General features: G+C 37.5%; 1 protein-coding gene across 1 annotated transcript in view; it reads left to right on the top strand.

Moving 5' to 3' along the window:
- Positions 1–19,348, top strand: part of cacna1bb (calcium channel, voltage-dependent, N type, alpha 1B subunit, b) — a 174,726-nt gene that overhangs the window by 106,808 nt on the left and 48,570 nt on the right. Inside the window, exons 22-29 of the mRNA XM_052103921.1 lie at positions 1,461–2,168; positions 4,179–4,348; positions 5,259–5,385; positions 7,607–7,736; positions 12,272–12,331; positions 12,459–12,565; positions 14,487–14,498; positions 15,932–15,952. Coding sequence (XP_051959881.1) covers positions 1,461–2,168; positions 4,179–4,348; positions 5,259–5,385; positions 7,607–7,736; positions 12,272–12,331; positions 12,459–12,565; positions 14,487–14,498; positions 15,932–15,952 — 1,335 coding nt within the window. The remainder of the gene's footprint in view (positions 1–1,460; positions 2,169–4,178; positions 4,349–5,258; positions 5,386–7,606; positions 7,737–12,271; positions 12,332–12,458; positions 12,566–14,486; positions 14,499–15,931; positions 15,953–19,348) is intronic.

Raw genomic sequence — 19,348 nt, 5'->3', positions numbered from 1 at the left:
TACTTTTTTAAAAACACGAAGCGGCTTCAAAATTCGTGTTTGAGGTATGATTGCGAGTAATTTCTTTTTTGTAGAACAAAATGTCCACATATCTTCAAGTAATGTTTAGCAAAGACCTGAATTTTCTCATATGTTCAAAAACCCTATTATAAAAACCAATAGGAAAATCCAGAGGGAACGCATGGCGAATTAGACTTCTGGGTTCGCATGCTAATTGATATCACGGCTGAACAGCTCTATTGTTATTTACTTCGGTTGCATCATTTGCAGTGCTTCATGGTTAGTCTTGTATCTTTGACTTTTTCAGATCAAAGTTTGTAATGTTGTAAATCACCTCGGATCTTGTTGGTTTGAACTTAGGATTTATATAAAGGATTTATAAATTCCCTACAGAAAGAAAATTATGGGAAAAACACTTCCGGAACTAAGATGGCTAAAAAAGTGGGTGAGCACAGTTGCACTCAAGAAACAATATAATGAATGGGATTTGACTGTTGTGCTCTATAGGGTTTTGTACAGAATAATATTACTATTTCAATACTTTAAATATGGAAGTTTGCCTCAATATTGATAAAAAAAAAAAAAATTTGTTATTTTTTTTTAGAATTGCACCATGTCAAGTGAGAACAGAAATGTCATTACCCATTCTCATGACTAGAGTTACTTTTAAGAAACACACATAGTTTTGCAAAAACATTAGATTAGATTTGAAGTTTCACACTGTTTGTGGGCAGAGATGGAGTTTGTTATTCTTTCTAATTGTCTTCTTTCGTTAGATAGATGTATTATATATGTGAAGGCTCTGAGAGGCTTCCGGTGCTTTGATTTTCTCCTTTTGATTGTGGATCTTTTCTAATATGAATAAAGGCCAAGCTTAACAGAACAGTCTGGATGTGCTGTATGGAAGCTTCAGTGATCATTTGGATCAACAGTTTTTGTGGTGTGTGGGTATGGGGTGTGTGTGTGCATGTGCATGTGGGAGATGGGACCGGATATTTTTTAGAAATCAGAAATTCACCATCATATTTTGATGCTTTAAAGTTCTACTGAAATCAAGGGTTCACATTGTTTGTTATATAAAAATAACATAATAGTATGTTTGTCTGTCTCTGTGTGTCTATGTTTTGTTTTTCTCTTTCTATATTTCTCTCTACTTACCCTGACCTTACTGTTTCTCTATCTAAACTTCTGTATGTATAATATGTCTGTTTGTCTTTAACATGTGTGTCATTTTTTTTGTGTTGTGCGTCCCTGAAAATATCTCTAAGGAGTTATGCCTACTACACTCCATGTCGTCGCTTTGTGAGGTATAGTGTCATAACTTAGGATATTGTTGTTCGATTTAAGTGGCTTTGATCATTAGCACACACTAATTGCATCACCTCCTCTACAGTAAACTGTGTGCACAGTAAGTACAGTGCCTTTGTGTATTCAAATGAATATTCTCCCCTCATTTTCAGTAAAGAGCAGCAGAGATCCCTGCAGAAGATGTCCATATGGGAGCAGCGCACCACCCAGCTGCGCAGACACAACCTGCGCAGCAGCAGCGAGGCCCTTTACAACGAACTAGAGCCTGAAGAGCGTCTGCGTGTGTCTTCTGCACTGCACCTCCATCCCGACATGAAGACCCACCACGATCGCCCGCTGGTAGTGGAGCACCGAGACGACACTACAGACAATCCCAGACCCCTAGAAGGGAGGAGAAGTGATGAAGATTGGGAGACTCCAGAATGTCAACCGTCCACCACCCACCCACGGAAACACCATCGATGTAGAGGTGAAAACGGAGATGCAGGGGAGGGGCGGCACCACAGACACCACAGCCGAAATAGAGAGAACCATGGGGGCCTGGAACGCTCCTGCAGCCAGGACGGAGGTCATAGGCACCACCAGCACATAACTGGATCTACAGAGGAGGGTTTGGGGTTGGAGGAGAGAGAACATAGACGTCATAATAGTCGCAGCCCCCGAGAGGCTAATGGAAGTGGCAATGGCATGATAGGTAATGGAGGCAGGGACGAGAGTAAGGTACGAGGACACAGAGAAGGGGAGGGAGGAAATGGAGAAAGGAGGAGACATCGGCCACGTGTTAAAGCCCAATCCACGCTGGATGGAGAGGATTGTTGGGAGAATGGGGGGAGAGAGGGCCCTAAAGCTTCAGGCCACAGGTGAGATCTTTCAAAGTACATTACAGTGCCCCAAAAATCTCTCGGACAGCTAAAGCCACACTTAAAAAGGTTTGAACGTCATTACTTTAGATAATAAATGTCAAACCAAGTGGCATCTGAAAACAATGGTGCTAGATATGGCTGCAAAATGAAAAGAAAAACGTTTTATGGCTGCCATGATGATTTAATTGTGAAAATTTACAATGACATATTTTAAGTCTGCTATTTTTGCATCAATGGTTGCTATTTACAATGTGTTTTGCAGTGGTTGAGTATTCTAACTAATCACAGACATGTCCATTCAGCAATGATACAGCAATAGATGTTTAAATTTATCCTCTGTCCTATCAGTAATGACTGATCCTAATGCGTAAGTTTTAAACAGTCTGATGCCCAGATGCTTGCTTAACGTTTCAGCTCTGTTCGCGGTGGCACATGAAAATTAATACTGAAGAAACAATACCTGACACCCGAAAAGAAGCTGTAGAACAAAAGCAAAATGCTCTTTTAGAATTTCTTTGGATTTATTGCATGTTGTGGCGCTCGCAATTGGTGCGTAGATGGTAAATACACTGCAAATGAGCGACGCAACAAAAATACAATTCTCCCGTTCTAATCAAGGCATCGACGCGGTGAAATAATTGATTTATTATGTGGATTATACAGCTTAATTTTTAATGAGAGAATTTGTGAGAGTGCAGTGCTCTGTGTGGAGATTCAGCGAGCTCACACTGAACTATAGGGATCAAACAGTATAAACCTGCAGTGAGCAACAGCTTCAGTCATTAGCCACGTTTTCACTATCGGGTCAAATGAGGGTGTGCTAGTGCGTGCCAGGGCCAGTTGCATTCCCACTGTCACTTCTGGGGCTCTAACGTGCCGCTTCTGGGCTTTCTCTGGACCAATGGCCAATGGCCTTTTGCCTGCCGTTAACCCTTGAGCCAAACAAGGACAACTAGGGAGTGAGGCAGGGTAAAAAATTGCAGGTACAGGACAAATCTGTTAGAAAATTAAAATGGAGAAAGCGGTGTCCAAAGATCATGGTTTGATATCATGGACGGTGTGCTGGAACATCATCCTGCTGTTAGTGGAGAGACCACTCAGGACATCATGGCAGTTACAGTCGTAAACTTATCTTGCTAGCTAGCTAATGTTTACATTCAATATAAACTCAATATTCTAGATAATATGATACCTCAGCTTGAGCTTCCCTCTTACTTGTGAAATGGGTGGGGTGTGTGACGGTGGCAACAGGGCGGCGTGTTAAGTGTGGGTTTTAGGTTAACATTGCGGGGCTATTGGCCTAATAGTGGGAACACAGTGGCTCGAGGTCCGAGGTTATTGGCCCTGGCAGGCCAGTTGATAGCACTGGCTCGCTCCGGCCTGATAGTGAAAAAGCGGCTTACAGGAAGAGTTTGTCTCGTTGCTCGATTTCTGTGTACAATTTAATAATAATTTTATAACAGTTTAGATTTGTCATGGTAGGCCAATGTGAATTTGATTTATATAAAATAGCAATAATGTAATTCGGCTTGACTGGGGCCCAAGGGTTATCTTCAGGCCAGGGTGCTTGGGAGTTGGCCCTGAGAAAGCCCCAAAGAGGCACGATGAAGCCCCGGAAGTGAAAGTGGGAACACAACTTGCCCTCATTTGGCCAATAGTGGAAACGTGGCTAATGTTTTGCTTGAAAGTGTACTTGTGCTATCTTTCTTTGAAATGCATTCCGCTTGGTTTAATATTTTGTATATCTAATCCATGCATGACATTCATACATTTTAAAGTGTAGTACTGTATATGTGTCCAAATACTTCTTGGGGTCACAGTGTCCATCCTGAATGGACTTATGTTGAGTAATGTTAATTTTTGCTCCAATTTTATGGTTGTTTTGATGTGCATGTACTTATGATTTATATTGCTTTTGAGGTCAACTTTGAGATGCATCTCTTGCATAAATATGTTGTTGTATATGTTTTGTTTTGATCTATAGCTTTGTTCTTAATACAGGGGCAGACATATAGAAATGGGGGAAGACAGTGTAGCCACCAGCCCTCTCCAGTCTCCTACTGAAGAGAAACAAGAAGACACAGATAATCCAAAGAACAGCACCAGAGTCGGCCCAACTGGAGTCAACATCCCTGTCACCATAACTGCCCCACCAGGAGAAACCACAATAATTCCCAGTCAGTATTGGTTTACCCTCAGCACTCCATTGGAACACCTTGCCAAAGGACCAATTTACAATATCAACTGGATAAGAGACTAGTGAAATTGTTTATATATATTTTATGTTAAAATGATCTTATGCTTTTCATGGCTGACGGCAACTTTTAATGTTTCTTTTTGCAAACATCTTTTATTAAAGGTGGACTCAGTAACAGTTGTGTTTATGCTGCGAGGGCACGGACATTTTCAGTTACCGATGTTATTATAAAAATGCGCCATGAATAAATAATTCCACAAGTGAAACTGTCCATTTACAGCTGAGTGTCAGGAAAAGGCGAGTAATATTCGGTATATAAATTGGTAATGTGATCTTAACATGCTGATGCTCAGTTCTTGATAATAACAAATTCCATGTAATCTGGATTACGTTTTAAGCAACATTATGTCAAAATAGTATAGATTATCCTACTTAAATGCATGTGATATCAAATAAATAAGAGGAAAATTCAAAAGAATTAGATTACTTAAAAATAAAAGAGACTACATTACTGATTGCAATTTTAGTAATCGTATCCAACTGCAATTCTGATGTAATCTACCCAGCACTGGTGACCATATGTACTGTACAATAAAACTCTCATTTCATCTCATGTGAGTGTACATAATTTTAAATATATATTTCAGAAATGCTATCTTTCTATATTCTAATACTAATACTAAATACTATTCTACTAATATTATTTCTTTCTGTTTGAAAGTGTTGCAATTAGCAAAAAAAATCAAGGAGTGCACCTTTAATAATGTATTATCTACTAACTAGAATTTTTTAAAGAGTTTTTAAAAATACATTGCTCTATAGCAGAAAACATTTACAGTTTATTTGACATTCCCTCCAAACCTTTGGTCTAATTAGCACCTTTTTGGCAGTGAACAACATTGATGGTGACAGCCAAGAACTGAATGAGGAAAAGAAAGATCTGGATGATCTAAATCCGAATACACCCAAACAAATCCTACCATACAGCTCCATGTTTGTGTTTGGTCCAGCTAACCCGTGAGTTGAACTCCAAATTATCAACAGTTCTTCAAGAATTTACAAATATTTTTACCCAGATTTTACAGTTGTTCTCAAGATTTTACAAACAGTATTTTTTTATGTAATGTATATATAGATATCAATTGGTAACCCAACACATTAACAAAAATGTTTCATTGTACAAAAGTAAACTCTAAAGTGAAATTAATTAAACTGATTCATTATTGGTTTCTACATGTCTCTTGAATTTTTATGGTTTCATGCTCTCGGCAACCAGTGATTTTCTACATAAAACTATGTTTATACTCTCTGACTAATCTGCCTAATTAAAAACCTTTAGTGTTATTACAATGCATTCAGAAATTATTCAAACCCCTTAATTTTTTTCATAATTTGTTATGTTGCAGCCTTATGCTAAAAACAGATTTTTTATAACTTTGCAAATGTATTAAAAAGAAAAAACTGAAATATCACATTGACACAAGTATTCAGACAATTGAAATTTAGCTCAGGTGCATCCCATTTCTCTGAATTGTCTTTGAGATGTTTCTACACTTTGATTGGAATCCACCTGTGACAAATTCAATTAATTGGACATGATTTGGAAAGGCACACACCTGTCTATATAAGGTCTCACAGCTGAAAACAAATGACCAAGCCATAAGGTCAAAGGAACTACCTGCAGGATTGTGTCGATGCATAGATCTCGGGAAGGCTAAAAAAAAAAAATACAAAAAAAATGAAGAAGAAGATTGTGCCGCATTGAAGTTTCCCAAGAACACAGTGGCCTCAATAATTCTTAAATGAAAAGTTTGGAACAACCAGGACACTTCCTAGAGCTGACCGCCCAGCCAAACTGAACAATTATGGGAGAAGGGCCTTGGTAAAAGAGGTGATCACCTGATGGTTACTCTGATTGAGCTCTAGAGATCATTCGTGGAGATGAGAGAAACTTCAAATGTCACTGTAACACTCCACTGTTTAGGACTTTATGGCAGAGTGGCCAGACGGAAGCCTCTCCTCAATCAAGATACATACAAAAGCACCTAAAGGACTCTCAGACTGTGAGAAACGGGATTCTCTGGTCTGATGAAATGAAGATTGAACTGTTTGGCCACAATTCCAAGCTTCATGTCTGGAGGAAACCAGACACCGCTCATCACCTGCACAATACCATCCCAATGGTGAAGCATGGTGGTGGTAGCATTATGCTGTGGGGGTGTTTTTCAGCAGCAGGTGTAACCGTTCCTGCTCAACCCGCTTTGAGCGGGATTCATACCGACATCTCCGGCACGGGAGCTAGGCACGCTAACAACAAGGCTAAAGGCTACAGTCAAGAGTGGCTTAGGGACAACTTAGGGAATGTCATTGAGTGGCCCATCCAAAGCACTTTCACTTGAACCCAGTTGTACATCTCTGAAGAGACCTGAAAATTGCTGTCCACCGACGGTCCCCATACAACCTGATACAGCTTGAGAGGATCTGCAGAGAATAATAGCAGAAAATCCCCAAATCCAGGCAAAGCTTGTCGCATCATACCCAAAAATACTTGAGGCTGTAATAGCTGCCAAAGGGTTAAGGGTCTGAATTCTTATGTCAATGTGATGTTTCAGTTTTTTCTTTTAAATAAATTTGCAAAGTTACCGAAAATCGAGTTTTTGGGGTATGGAATGTAGATTGGTGTGAATTTTTTATTTTTTTGCATAAGGCTGCAACATAACAAAATAAAATGAAGGGGTCTGAATACTTTTGGAATGCACTGTATAGTGTTAAAGGGATAGTTCAACCAGAAATAAAACCTCTCTCAGCTTTAACTCATTTTGAAGATTTGTTGTTAACATCTCAGATCTGAAGGTCTTTTCAATGCAAGTAAATGGTGACCAGATCTTTTGAAGCTTGAAAAATTGCATAAAGGCAGCAAAAAGTAATCCATATGACTCCAGGTTAAATCAATGTCCTCAGAAGCGATGCAATCACTTTGGCTGAGAAACAGATCCACTGATCTCCACTTTCAGTTTCAGAATGTTAAAAAGTGAAAATTTATGGTAAAGAAGGACTTAAATATTAATATATCGCTTCTGAAGACATACTGTAGATTTAACCACTGGAGTCATGTGGATTCCTTTTATGCTGCCTTTATGTGTTTTTTGGATTTTGAAAGGTATGGTCACCATACACTTTCATTTTTGGGTGAACTATCCCTTTAATTAGTACCCCTTGTTGCTCTTTGTCTCTGTAGAGTGCGGCAACTGTGCCATTACGTGGTCAATCTACGTTACTTTGAGATGTGTATTCTAACGGTCATCACCATGAGCAGCATTGCACTTGCTGCTGAAGACCCTGTGCAGGCCAATGCCCCCCGCAACAACGTGAGACACACACACCCACACAGCTGTTAACACCATGGACATATAGCTATTAGAGTGTTGTATATTTAGAAATGACATGAAGTGTAATGAATGTACTTGTCAAATCTGTTGTTTGTTAGCAAAATTAGCTGGTTTATCATGTTTAATTATCATTCATCAACCGGTATCTAACTTTCAATGTCAGTCACTACAAAGGAGGGTTATGAACAGTGGCGGCTGCTGGTCTTTCAAAGAGGGGAAGCTCATTTTCGGCCTACATTATAAACTTATTTACCCTATTTTTTGCACTAAATCAATCTTAGGTGTTGATCTGCCCTGCTGTTTAATTCTAATTTTTTCCTCGTAAGGAAGACTTTCAAATGGCTTCGCCAAAATCAGGTCGACAATATTAGCACCGTCTGCCATTGTGCGCAGTTTCACCCGTACGACGCTAGCCTAGCCTACTGTATGAATGAATGAGCGAACGAACGAACGAGCGAGCGAGCGGCTCTAAAACAAAATATATTAAACTTGGTAAAACTGAAACAAGGAATGTGGTGTATAATTGTGTGAAATGTATTATGCAAATTGACTAGCAATTTCAGCCAAACAAATATAAAGAAATAGGTTGCAGCAGTTTGTCTTTCGACTACACTTGAGAAATCCGCAATGGGACTGAGCTTGAAATAGCTTCAGTGACTTCTTATAGTACAGATTAGCTGTCAATCAAAAGGAGATGCAGTCTTTCGACAGATCCTCCAATCATCACGCGGAAGCCGGAGTCGGGCCAGCCCACTCCTCATTCACCCCCAGAGGCGCTGAGCGTCCGTGGGTGGAACATAATCGCAGCATTTATCCAATGACCGTCTATTTTCGAGCACTGAAAAAACTGTTCAGAGCAGCCCCATTGAAGTCAATGGACGCTTCGGCTTCAACAGGGAAATGCACTGGCCTTCTGAGGAATGTATGAGAAGTAAATCGAGTCAACCGACCTGCTATATGTAATGTAGCTGATTCTGAACGAACTCGTCTTCGAGATGAACGTGTTCTAACGCATTTTTAGTCAATAAATTGTTTACACAATAGTACATATTTGACCATTATTTTTTTGACATTATAGGGGAAGCTGAGCTTCCCTTGCAGTCTTAAAGAAATCCCCACTGGTTATGAAATCAGTGGTGTTTACATAACTGAAGTACAGTCCTGCAGGGCAGTATAGAAAAACTGTCACACAGAGGTTTGTCACTAGACCCACTGGCTGGCTGCACCACTATATTGTCTTTGGGGACAGCCTGTAAGCATTCTTATCCACACAGTGCAGCCACATCAGTCCATAAGCAGAACTGATTAACTCTGAATTACACACAATGAAATGTAAACATGTCTCCAAGTATCCTGTGTCTTTTCTTCCAATTGACTGGCTGATTCATTAAGCATCATCAGCTTGTCAGATGAATCTCTACACTCTCCCAATACTTCCAGTGTGTTTTCTGCTCATGTAGGCGTAATGGAGGAAGAGTATTTATTCAGAACATCTGTATCATTTAGTTTATATTCCTTGAAAAATAGAAAATACAGTTCTCATTTAGAGATTATTAAGTAGAGCCAAATATTGCAGGTTTAAGACTGGATTTTTGACTGCAGATATAGGAAGAGAAGAATAAAATCTGCTGTGGGTCACTGACAAATAAGATTGTCTCAAGTGATAAAAATTAGAATAATAAAAAAAAATGTTTATAGAAATTTAATCTTTAAATGTCCAATTTGGCTTCATTCATTTAAAAAATGTTTTATAGCATCTACTAAAAATAAATAAAAATGAGCATCACCTCATTGACCAGTATAACTTTAATAATAATATTATATTTTCTCGGGATCCTTTTTGACCTAGAACAGGTAATATGTTATAAATGCCACACAGTTTTTGTAACTGGAAGGAAACGTTGTGACATCGTAAAGACCATCAAAATATATATATATATATATTCAGAAATTATTCAGACCCCTTCAATTTTACCACATAATAACAATGCAAAAACCATATTTTTGATACCTTTGCAAATGTATTAAAAATAAAATAAATTATCACATTGGCATAAGTATTCAGACCCTTTGCTATGACAATTGAAATTTAGCTCAAGTGCATCCCATTCCTCTGGATCATCTTGAGATGTTTCTACACTTTTAGTGGAGTCCACCTTTGGCAAATTCAATAGATTGGACATGATTTGGAAAGGCACACACCTGTCTATATAAGGTCTTACAGCTGAAAATGCATATCAGAGCAAAGACTAAACCACGAGGTCAAAGGAACTGCCTACAGAGCTCAGAGACAGGATTGTTTCGAGGCACAGTTTAGGGGAAGGCTACAAAAAATGTGGCAGCATTGAAGGTTCCCAAGAGCACATTGGTTTCCATAATTCTTAAACGGAAGAAGTTTCTGCTTTCCGCTCCGATTTTTTGTTTGTTTTGTTTTTGATTTCCTCCCCTTTTCTCCCCAATTTAGAATGCCCAATCCCATAGGCGCTCTAAGTCCTCGTGGTGGCGTAGTGACTCGCCTCAATCCGGGTGGATGAATCTCAGTTGCCTCTGCGTCTGAGACCGTCAATCCGCGCATCTTATCAGGTGGCTTGTTGAGTGCATTACCGTAGAGACATAGCGCGTGTGGAGGCTTCACGGTATTCTACACGGCATCCATGCACAACTCGCCACGCGCCCCACTGACAGCCAGAACCACATTATAGCAACCACGAGGAGGTTACCCCATGTGACTCTACCCTCCCTAGCAACTGAGCCAATTTGGTTACTTATGAGACCTGGCTGGAGTCACTCAGTACACCCTAGATTCAAACTCGCAACTCCAGGGGTGGTAGTCGCATCTTTACTGGCTGAGCTACCCAGGCCCCCCTTTCCAATCCAATTTAAACCAGCAAGGTGTAGCAGCCCAATTGAATAAACAAATTTGCTCACTTTCAGTGATGTTTGCTCTCTTTCACATATTTGGAATCACAGTAAGAGCTCAAAGAAGCAAATAAATTAGTATGGGAATTTGCAGGGGGAAATTGATTTAAACAAACCAATGAGAGAACATGTTTGGCTATTTTGCAACAAAATCACACATTTAACCCAACATCTAAGCATAAACAACATAAAACTGACCATAAACCAAAGTAACTGACATGAAGAAAAAGATATATAAACACATAAATTAAACATTACTGACCATGTGCCCTTATCAACCTGGTAATAGATCAAAAACAAAAAACGAAATGGTCAAATTTCCACTTTACAACTCCATTAACTACACAGTGGTTCATTAACTATTAGGTATACTTTAGTGTGCGGATTGCTCTCTCCTCTTCCATTCACTCTCCCGTTCTTCAGAGGCACTTCAAAATAAAAGTTCCGATATGCAAAATAACAAAAAAACAAAAGGTGGAAATAATATCAGTAAAAACATAAAAACACATATCTTGTGGCTTTTAATGTTAAGATATGTGTTTTTATGTTTTTAATCAACTAAAAACTAACTCGCCTCCGACTTGGGAAATGACCAATCACGGTTTAGAATTTGGGCTGTTACACAAAGTTACCCTGTTACAAAGTTATAAAAAAATATATATTTTTTTCTTTGTCATAATGGGGTATGGAATGTAGATTGATGTGGGGGAAAAAAATATTTAAAACATTTTAGTATTATGAGTATATTTTTACAAATAAGATTTGTAAATTGTAATCGTGATTTTATATGATAGGGTTAGCCCCCTAAAAGCCCCCTGATTATAAAATACATCATTTACTCCTAAAACATTAGATGGCAGACTGTGCCTGTACCTATTACTGCACCTTCCTAAACCCCTGGAACACTGCAACAAATCGATTGATATTAGTGGGAAGGAATGGATTTGTTGCGATGGACGTTTTGATTGTTGGAAAAGGCAATAAAGATTAAATTGTGAAATAGGCATGTACTCAAATTGTAGCTCTAAAATGTACAATTTACATCATTATACACTTTGGGACCACAATTAAACAGATTTTTGTAACTTTAGTGCCATTGTACACTAATCAAGAATTTATTAATTTTGAATAGTGTTCATAATGTGGGTCAAAAATGACCCAAACGACAAAAGAAGCGTGCAGATTCTTAAAGCTGATGTAATTCCTGCGACACTAGTGCCACCATACAGAATTGCAAAAATAAATAATTTTCAAAAATGTGAATGGATTGCCTAGTTGTCTCTGCATATTAAGCCGGGATAGAAGAAAGTATTGTAACACTGGAAAAGTTGCATACTTCAGCTTTAAGACAATAGGTGGGTTAAATAAATGCAGTTGCAATGTATAAATGGATTTGTTACATTGTCACACTGCTGCACCATTTAAAATGAACTATTTAAAACAAAAAGGTGATTAAAATTGGCAGCCAGTTACAGGACATAAGACTAAATTCTAACCTACATTATTGATGTTGAAGACTAAAAAAGTTTGTTGACATGTCTTATGTCAACTACCATTATATTTCCAGTACTTACACGGGTTTGTGGTTTTCTCAGGTACTGAAATACTTAGACTACGTCTTCACTGGCGTGTTCACATTTGAGATGGTTATAAAGGTAAATTAAACCTCCTTTCCATTTTGTTATTGAGTCTTTGCCTAAATATGTCATTTAAACCTTTGCAATTTAAAATTTTAAAAGGCATGTTTTCATTCACCACTTTTGTTTATCTAATCCCCTCTAGATGATCGATCTTGGGCTGCTCTTGCATCCTGGGTCTTATTTCCGGGACCTATGGAACATACTGGACTTCATCGTAGTCAGCGGTGCTCTGGTGGCCTTTGCCTGCTCGTGAGTGGCCATTTACTTCTTTTTTTATTGTTCTGTTAGAGCAGAGGAAGTCTCGGCTGTCAATTCAAATCCAGCAAGAGAGCATTCAGTCGAAAATGACATAAACAGGATGTGACTGTCTGCTGTTGTTGTATCTGGTGTGAGATGGAGCACCGTGAGAGGTTTTCTTGGGAACTGATTGGTTTAATGCGCATCTGTTTATTTAGCTCATAATAGGATCATATGCAATGGCCCACACCTGTGCTGCTGGTATGAGTTTACCATTTCCCACAGAAGCTGTTTAAGCTATTTTATTGGTTAAAATATGAAAAAGTACCTCCTTCGGAAAAATCGACCTATTTGCTTACCTGACTGTCCAAGAGAATTGGCGATTTCTCTCCAACAATTCAATCTCGCTGACATCGGCGACGTGCCGGCTATTCTCTCAAATCGCGTCTTTGAAAATTCATACATTGCGATCGTCGTTCACGGGAACGAACTCCGGTTTGCCTACGATTTCAGGCTTTTGTCAGCGAGCTCCACAAAACTGTCGGCGAGCAAAAATCGGGCCTAAAGTCATGTAGTGTAAACTCGGCATTAGGCAAGTAAGCACAAAATTATATTGCTAATTCTTAGCAATGTTATACAAAAAAAAAGTTCTTTCAGTCGAATTCAAATTTTTATCGCGATTAATCTCATAATTTTTTTGTAGTTAATCGCGATTAATTGCAGATTTTGAAAATGTTTACATTTGACACTATGTATACTTCTTTTCTTGTCAAAGTGCATTTATTTCCATCTCAGGAAAGAAAAGAAAACAATATTTGACAATATTATGCTTTATTAACATTTTCCTCTTACTTTACCTCTTCTCATTTTCTGTTCTTCATCTTGTTCTTGTTCTTCTTCCTCATTGTTTGTTTTCTCTGAGGTTCATATTTGACACTTTTTAGAGATAGCAATGCCATGATAGTTGTGCGCAAAAAAATTTGTACATTGCATTTTCTTTGCAGTGTGCATTACTAACACAGCAGATATCAGTATGAAGAGATTTGACAACCTGACATGTGTATTTGAGAATATGGCTTTAATTTAGTTGTCTGTGTTAGCTGTTTTGAAAGCATGAATCTTGGATCAGAGGAATTTGCGTTTAGTGTATCCAAAAAGTGACAAAAATCAAGAGAAAATTTGCAATCTGTTTAGGACAGTTACAAAGTGTTCAGATAGCTTTGTTAATTGTTTTGATAGCAATGACTGAGTTAGGAGAAATGTGTGAAATTGATCGAGGATAAACTGTAAAATAGCTGAAAAAGAGGTAATGGAGAAATTTTCGCTTTTGAGACCAGACATTATTTGTATGTTTTCTGCTGTATTATTCAGTAGTGCAGAAATTCACCACCTGCTCTATCCAGCCACCTGTGTTTAAAATGACTGTAAAGCATATTTATGTGGTATTTAAAGGTAAACTGTGTAATTTAAGAATTTCAAGAATAATTACTTTTTTTGAACTCTCTTTCTGACTTCCATTCCACAGTGTTTTCAACGATATTGACATATGAATGGCTTTCTTAAAGTTATAGTATCTCATAGTAAACATCAAGCTGGGATAGGAGTAATTTCAAACAAAACAAAACCAAAAAATACACACTTCTCCTTTAACTCTGGTTTCATTGACTGTGCTCTCTGTTAGTACATTGATTCAACATGTATCTCATACTGCTCTCTGTCTCAGTTCTCTAGAGCTTGTCTTTTTAAAATTGTGCTGTAATCTTCTCTCCTGTTTTGTTTTTCAGTGTTTGATAGCAAGCTTATGTGTCCAGTCTTGTGGGGTTTAACGTTTCTCATTTAGTGCTCTCTTTCTTCATCCACCTCTTTCTTTCTCTCTCTGTCCCTCTCTCGCTTTATCTGCTCTGTCATTTCCTCTCGCTTGCCTTGCTTTCAGGAGCTTCATGGGGTACGCAATTCTTATAACCTGCTTCCTGTTTATCTGACTGTGCATGCATATGTGTGTTTGTGTGGATATGAGTTTTTAGACCTGTGCAAGACATTTGACTTGTAAAACTGCACACTGCATATCACTAAGCCTTTGTTTAAAAATACTGATCTCAGTAACCTGCAACCTAACATTAATATTACATTACAGAATTATGACTGATTAGACTAGTTTCGGATTAAAAATGTCTGTGTGTGTGTGTGTGTGTGTGTGTAGACTCATTTGGATATGGATGAAGTAATATGATATGAAAAAAGTATTAAAGACACAAGAGGTGCACTAAAATTACTAATTTTTGCTGTAGTGCACAATCAGCATCCATCTTTAGGACGGGAATGAATCTCTTGCCCTCATGCATGGATTTTCTTTTTGTGTACTGTATAGGGGTGGGTAAAAATATTGATTCTAATGATGCATTGCGATCATCATTTAAATGTAGATTATTATGATTTTTACTCTATGCACAGCCCTCTACAATGAAAGGAAATCACTAGCATTTGTAAAAAAATCTTGCACTATGCGCTAAAAATCTATATATTTTTCACTGGTTCGTAAATATTCAGATTTCACTCTCCAGGAATTGTGTAGTATAGTGGTGGAGTATTCAGCAGTGAGATCCTTTCACTGCATGTTAAGAGTAATTTTTCAACAAATCTATGTAAATACTTGTAAATAGTACAAATTATGCAATTAAACAATAAACATGTAACAAAGTATCATATTTATTGATTAAATACATGGATTTGTTCATTTTTAAAAAGCTAAAATGTGACAAAAAGAAAGAAAAACTAATAAAATATTAGTAAAATGTAGATATTTTTTAGACGGTCCCCTGTATAAATAACATCATTAGCTGGGAGAGAATTTCTGTCATATTTTAGCAAAATCTAATCGAAATCGGAATAGAATCGAATCGGGAAATCTGTAAACCCAGCCATAGTACTGTACAATGTGTGCATATATATATATATGGTTGTGTGCATGAGTGTGTGTCTGTGACCTTTTCACATACGTGCTTTTGCTGCAGGTCCATGTTTTGACACCTCTACCGTATATTTACTGCTTAGTATGATATATCTTGCAGACTATGTTGCAATCAGTTACTAATAATCTTTCACTGCATCATGTCTTTGACTTACTGTAATATGTTTATTGTGCTGTAGAGTTGCTTCAGTGCTCTTTAATCTTTCTTTGCTGTTTGTCCTTCTACAGTGTCTCAGTTCAATGAAAGCTTTCTTCTGCTCTGTTATAGCCAGTTTCAACTCTCATTTTAACTCTTTTTATGCTGATCTTCTTTTACTGCTTATTTCTATGTCTGTGAAGTGGCTTATTTTGTGCGTGTTTCTGTATTTGTGCAAATATGTATGGTTTTTATCATCGGTTTTCCACATCAGATCGCAGCAAAGCGTTACCAGGTGGGGACAGTCTAAGTATCTATAAATACCTACCCCCACTCCCGACTTCCCCACTGACTACTCCAAATATACCATCCTTCAACTTCCCTCATTAAAAGGGAATGACCCCGTTTTAACCAGTGACATGACATCTGACCTTTGCAAGGGTGTTTGGAAACTACTACTCTTACTGCTTACAGAGGACTGCCACCACTTACCGTAATTTCCGGACTATAAGCCGCAACTTTTTTCCCACGCTTTGAACCTCGTGGCTTATACAATGATGCGGCTAATATATGGATTTTTCCCGCTTTCAAATTTTAAATGAAGTATAATAACGTATTTAGTACCATTAAGATTTATTACATTGTAAACAGCAATTTCACCCTAATTGTCATTAATGTTAAATAAAAATCTCATTCTCTTATGCTAAAATAAAAAATCATGATCTATTATTTACATTTTATAGTACATTTGGAAGGCCTCTGTAGCTCAGCCAGTAAAGACACTGACTACCACCCCTGGAGTTGCGAGTTCGAATCCAGGGTTTGCTGAGTGACTCCAGCCAGGTCTCCTAAGCAACTAAATTGGCCCGGTTGCTAGGGAAGGTAGAGTCACATGGGGTAACCTCCTCGTGGTTGCTATAATGTGGTACGCTCTCGGTGGGGCACGTGGTGAGTTGTGCGTGGATGCCGCGAGAATATCGTGAAGCCTCCATACGCGCTATGTTTCTGCAGTAACATGCTGAACAAGCCACGTGATAAGATGAGCAGATTGACAGTCTCAGATGTGGAGGCAACTGAGATTCGTCCTCCGACACCCGAATTGAGGCGAGTCACTACGCTACCACAAGGACTTAGAGCGCATTGGGAATTGGGCATTCCAAATTGGGTAGAAAAGGGGAGGGGGAAAAAAAAACAGAAAAATAAAACATTGTTTCCAGACAGGATGTTTTTATTTACAGTAATTAAATTGAGATTTATTTACTTTTATATTGAAAAGTTTGGAATAAGTGAATGGAAATTGCATTAGAATTTGAAAGGAAATTGTTCTTAATTGTTATTAAAATAATGTCACAATATCAAAAATCTTAATGGTCCTAAAATAACCTCTTGTTTTCTTGCATTTTTTCTTTATTTACAACCCTAATATAATTACTTTTGATTTTCACATTAAATATGACATTACCATTTCTTTGTAAGAGTCACTTGTAACTTGGTACATCTGGTGACCTTATCCTGTGACCTTATCACAAACACCAGGTATAACAAGTTTTCCTCCGGACCTCTTGTGTCACGAGCCCGATAAGTTCTCTGAAATCTCTGAGAGTATAGTTAATCTTAGTGTGCTCTGATCCACATCCACCCATGTTCACGAGGTGTGTGTGAGACTGATGGACATTGCATGGACATTGCATGTCAGTCTGATATTTACAGCTCCTCATGCTGAGAAAAAGTAAGCAAACCAGTAACAGAGCTAAGCCATGCCACCCTGCTTTCTCTTCAAGGATCCTGTTCATTCAGGATCATTTAGGGCAGAGTACATCATACAGTATTCTGATTTACAGAGTCTTTGAAGTTTTGTATTTTGACAGTTTTTTGCTTTTCAAATGATACAAGCACACACTCAAAAGCTTATCTCTGTAAAAATTGACAGCTTATTTTGACTGTCATAGAAACATATCTCCTTTCAGAAAATATATTTTTGGATTTAAAAGAGGCCATTTAACAGAGGTCGTTCAGGTGCATAGATTTCTGCTGATGTTTAGAGCAATAGACCTTTCCTTTTCCTATATTTTCTGATAGGTTCCATTTTGATAAATTTGACCTGTCTTCAATATAAGCCTGCATCATTTGAATGCAACATTAAAGGGATTGTTCACCCCAAAATGAAAATTCTCTCATTTATTCATGGTCATGCCATCCCAAATGTGCATGACTTTCTTTCTTTTGCTGAACACAGATGGAGATTTTTAAAAGAATATTTCATATCTGTAGGTCCATACAATGCAAGTGAATGGTGACTAGACATTTTAAGCTCCATAAATAGCAAAGACAGCATACAAATGATCCATATGAATCCAGTGGTTAACCCAATAACGCCTGAAAATTCTAATTTTTGACATTAAACTGTTTTTAGTACCATTAGACAAACTATACAAATAAATCGTAATTTACATTTTTTTAAATGTTTTATTATGTATCATATTTCATACAATAGGCTTTAAAGGTCATTATCCTTCCAAAGCCCAGCAATTAATTTTTGTGTTGGACATTTGTTATTTAAGTTTTACTACAGTGGTAAATCTTGGGGTATTATCAGAGAACTCTGAGGGCTTTTCAGGGATACCAAATGTTTGAGAGTTTGTCCATAACAACTTAATCTCCTTGGTCTATAAATATGGATTGAAATGTACCACAGTTCAATTCAGCTCATTCAATACAATATAAATAAAATATTATTTTTTCAATAAACAATTTTTATCATATGTATTTTATGCACCAAACACTATATGTACGTTTAATGGAATGGAATGATGATTGAGAGATATACAGTACCTCAAAAGCCTGTTGTATCATATTTGAAACATGGATTTCAAAAGGGGGTTTTCTAAAACTAAAAAATTTAACCAAGCACAAGTTACTTATATTCAGCAAATACTCTTTTTAAAATATCGATAACAATATAATAAATTACTGACACTTTAATATTAATAAAATAAGTAATTAATCCTAACATGAGTAACTTTGCATGCAAGCACGCCTCCAATTTAATTAGATTGATATAAACATTGAAACCACTTTTTTCAAACTAGATGATGCCATAAACATTTGAAACTTTCATACCATAGGTTGTTTGGCTCATCAGCTTGAACAGAGAGTGAAACAGGAGCCGTCAAACGTTGTGTATCATATTTGATACACACAGATTTACGGGGCTACATTTATATTTTTTCAGAAGCGATATGATTGGTGTGGGTGAGAAACTGATAAATATTGAATTCCTTTTTTACTATTAATCTCTACTCTCACTTTCACATTCTGAAACTGTGAAAGTGGAGACATATAGTAAAGTATTGAAATATTGATCTGTTTCTCACCTAAAGTGATTGCGTCGCTTCAGAGGACACAGATCAAACTGCTGTGGCTAGAACTTTGAAGCTTCAAAATCACATAAAGGCAGCATAAAAGTAATTCATACAACTCCAGTGGTTTAATATATGTCTTGGGTGTGATACAGATCATATTTCAATCCTTTTTTTTTTTTATAAATCTCACATTTCACATTAGTTTTAGAATGTGAAAATTGAGATTTATTGTACAAAAGGACTTAAATATTTATCTGTTTCTCACCCACAACTATCATATCACTTCTGAAGACATAGCTTTAACCACTGGAGTCTTATGGATTACTTTT

Source organism: Xyrauchen texanus, chromosome 34, assembly GCF_025860055.1.
Source record: "Xyrauchen texanus isolate HMW12.3.18 chromosome 34, RBS_HiC_50CHRs, whole genome shotgun sequence".
NCBI lineage: Eukaryota > Metazoa > Chordata > Actinopteri > Cypriniformes > Catostomidae > Xyrauchen > Xyrauchen texanus.
Note: the sequence above shows the minus strand (reverse complement) of the source record. Positions and strands in the feature narration are given on the sequence as shown.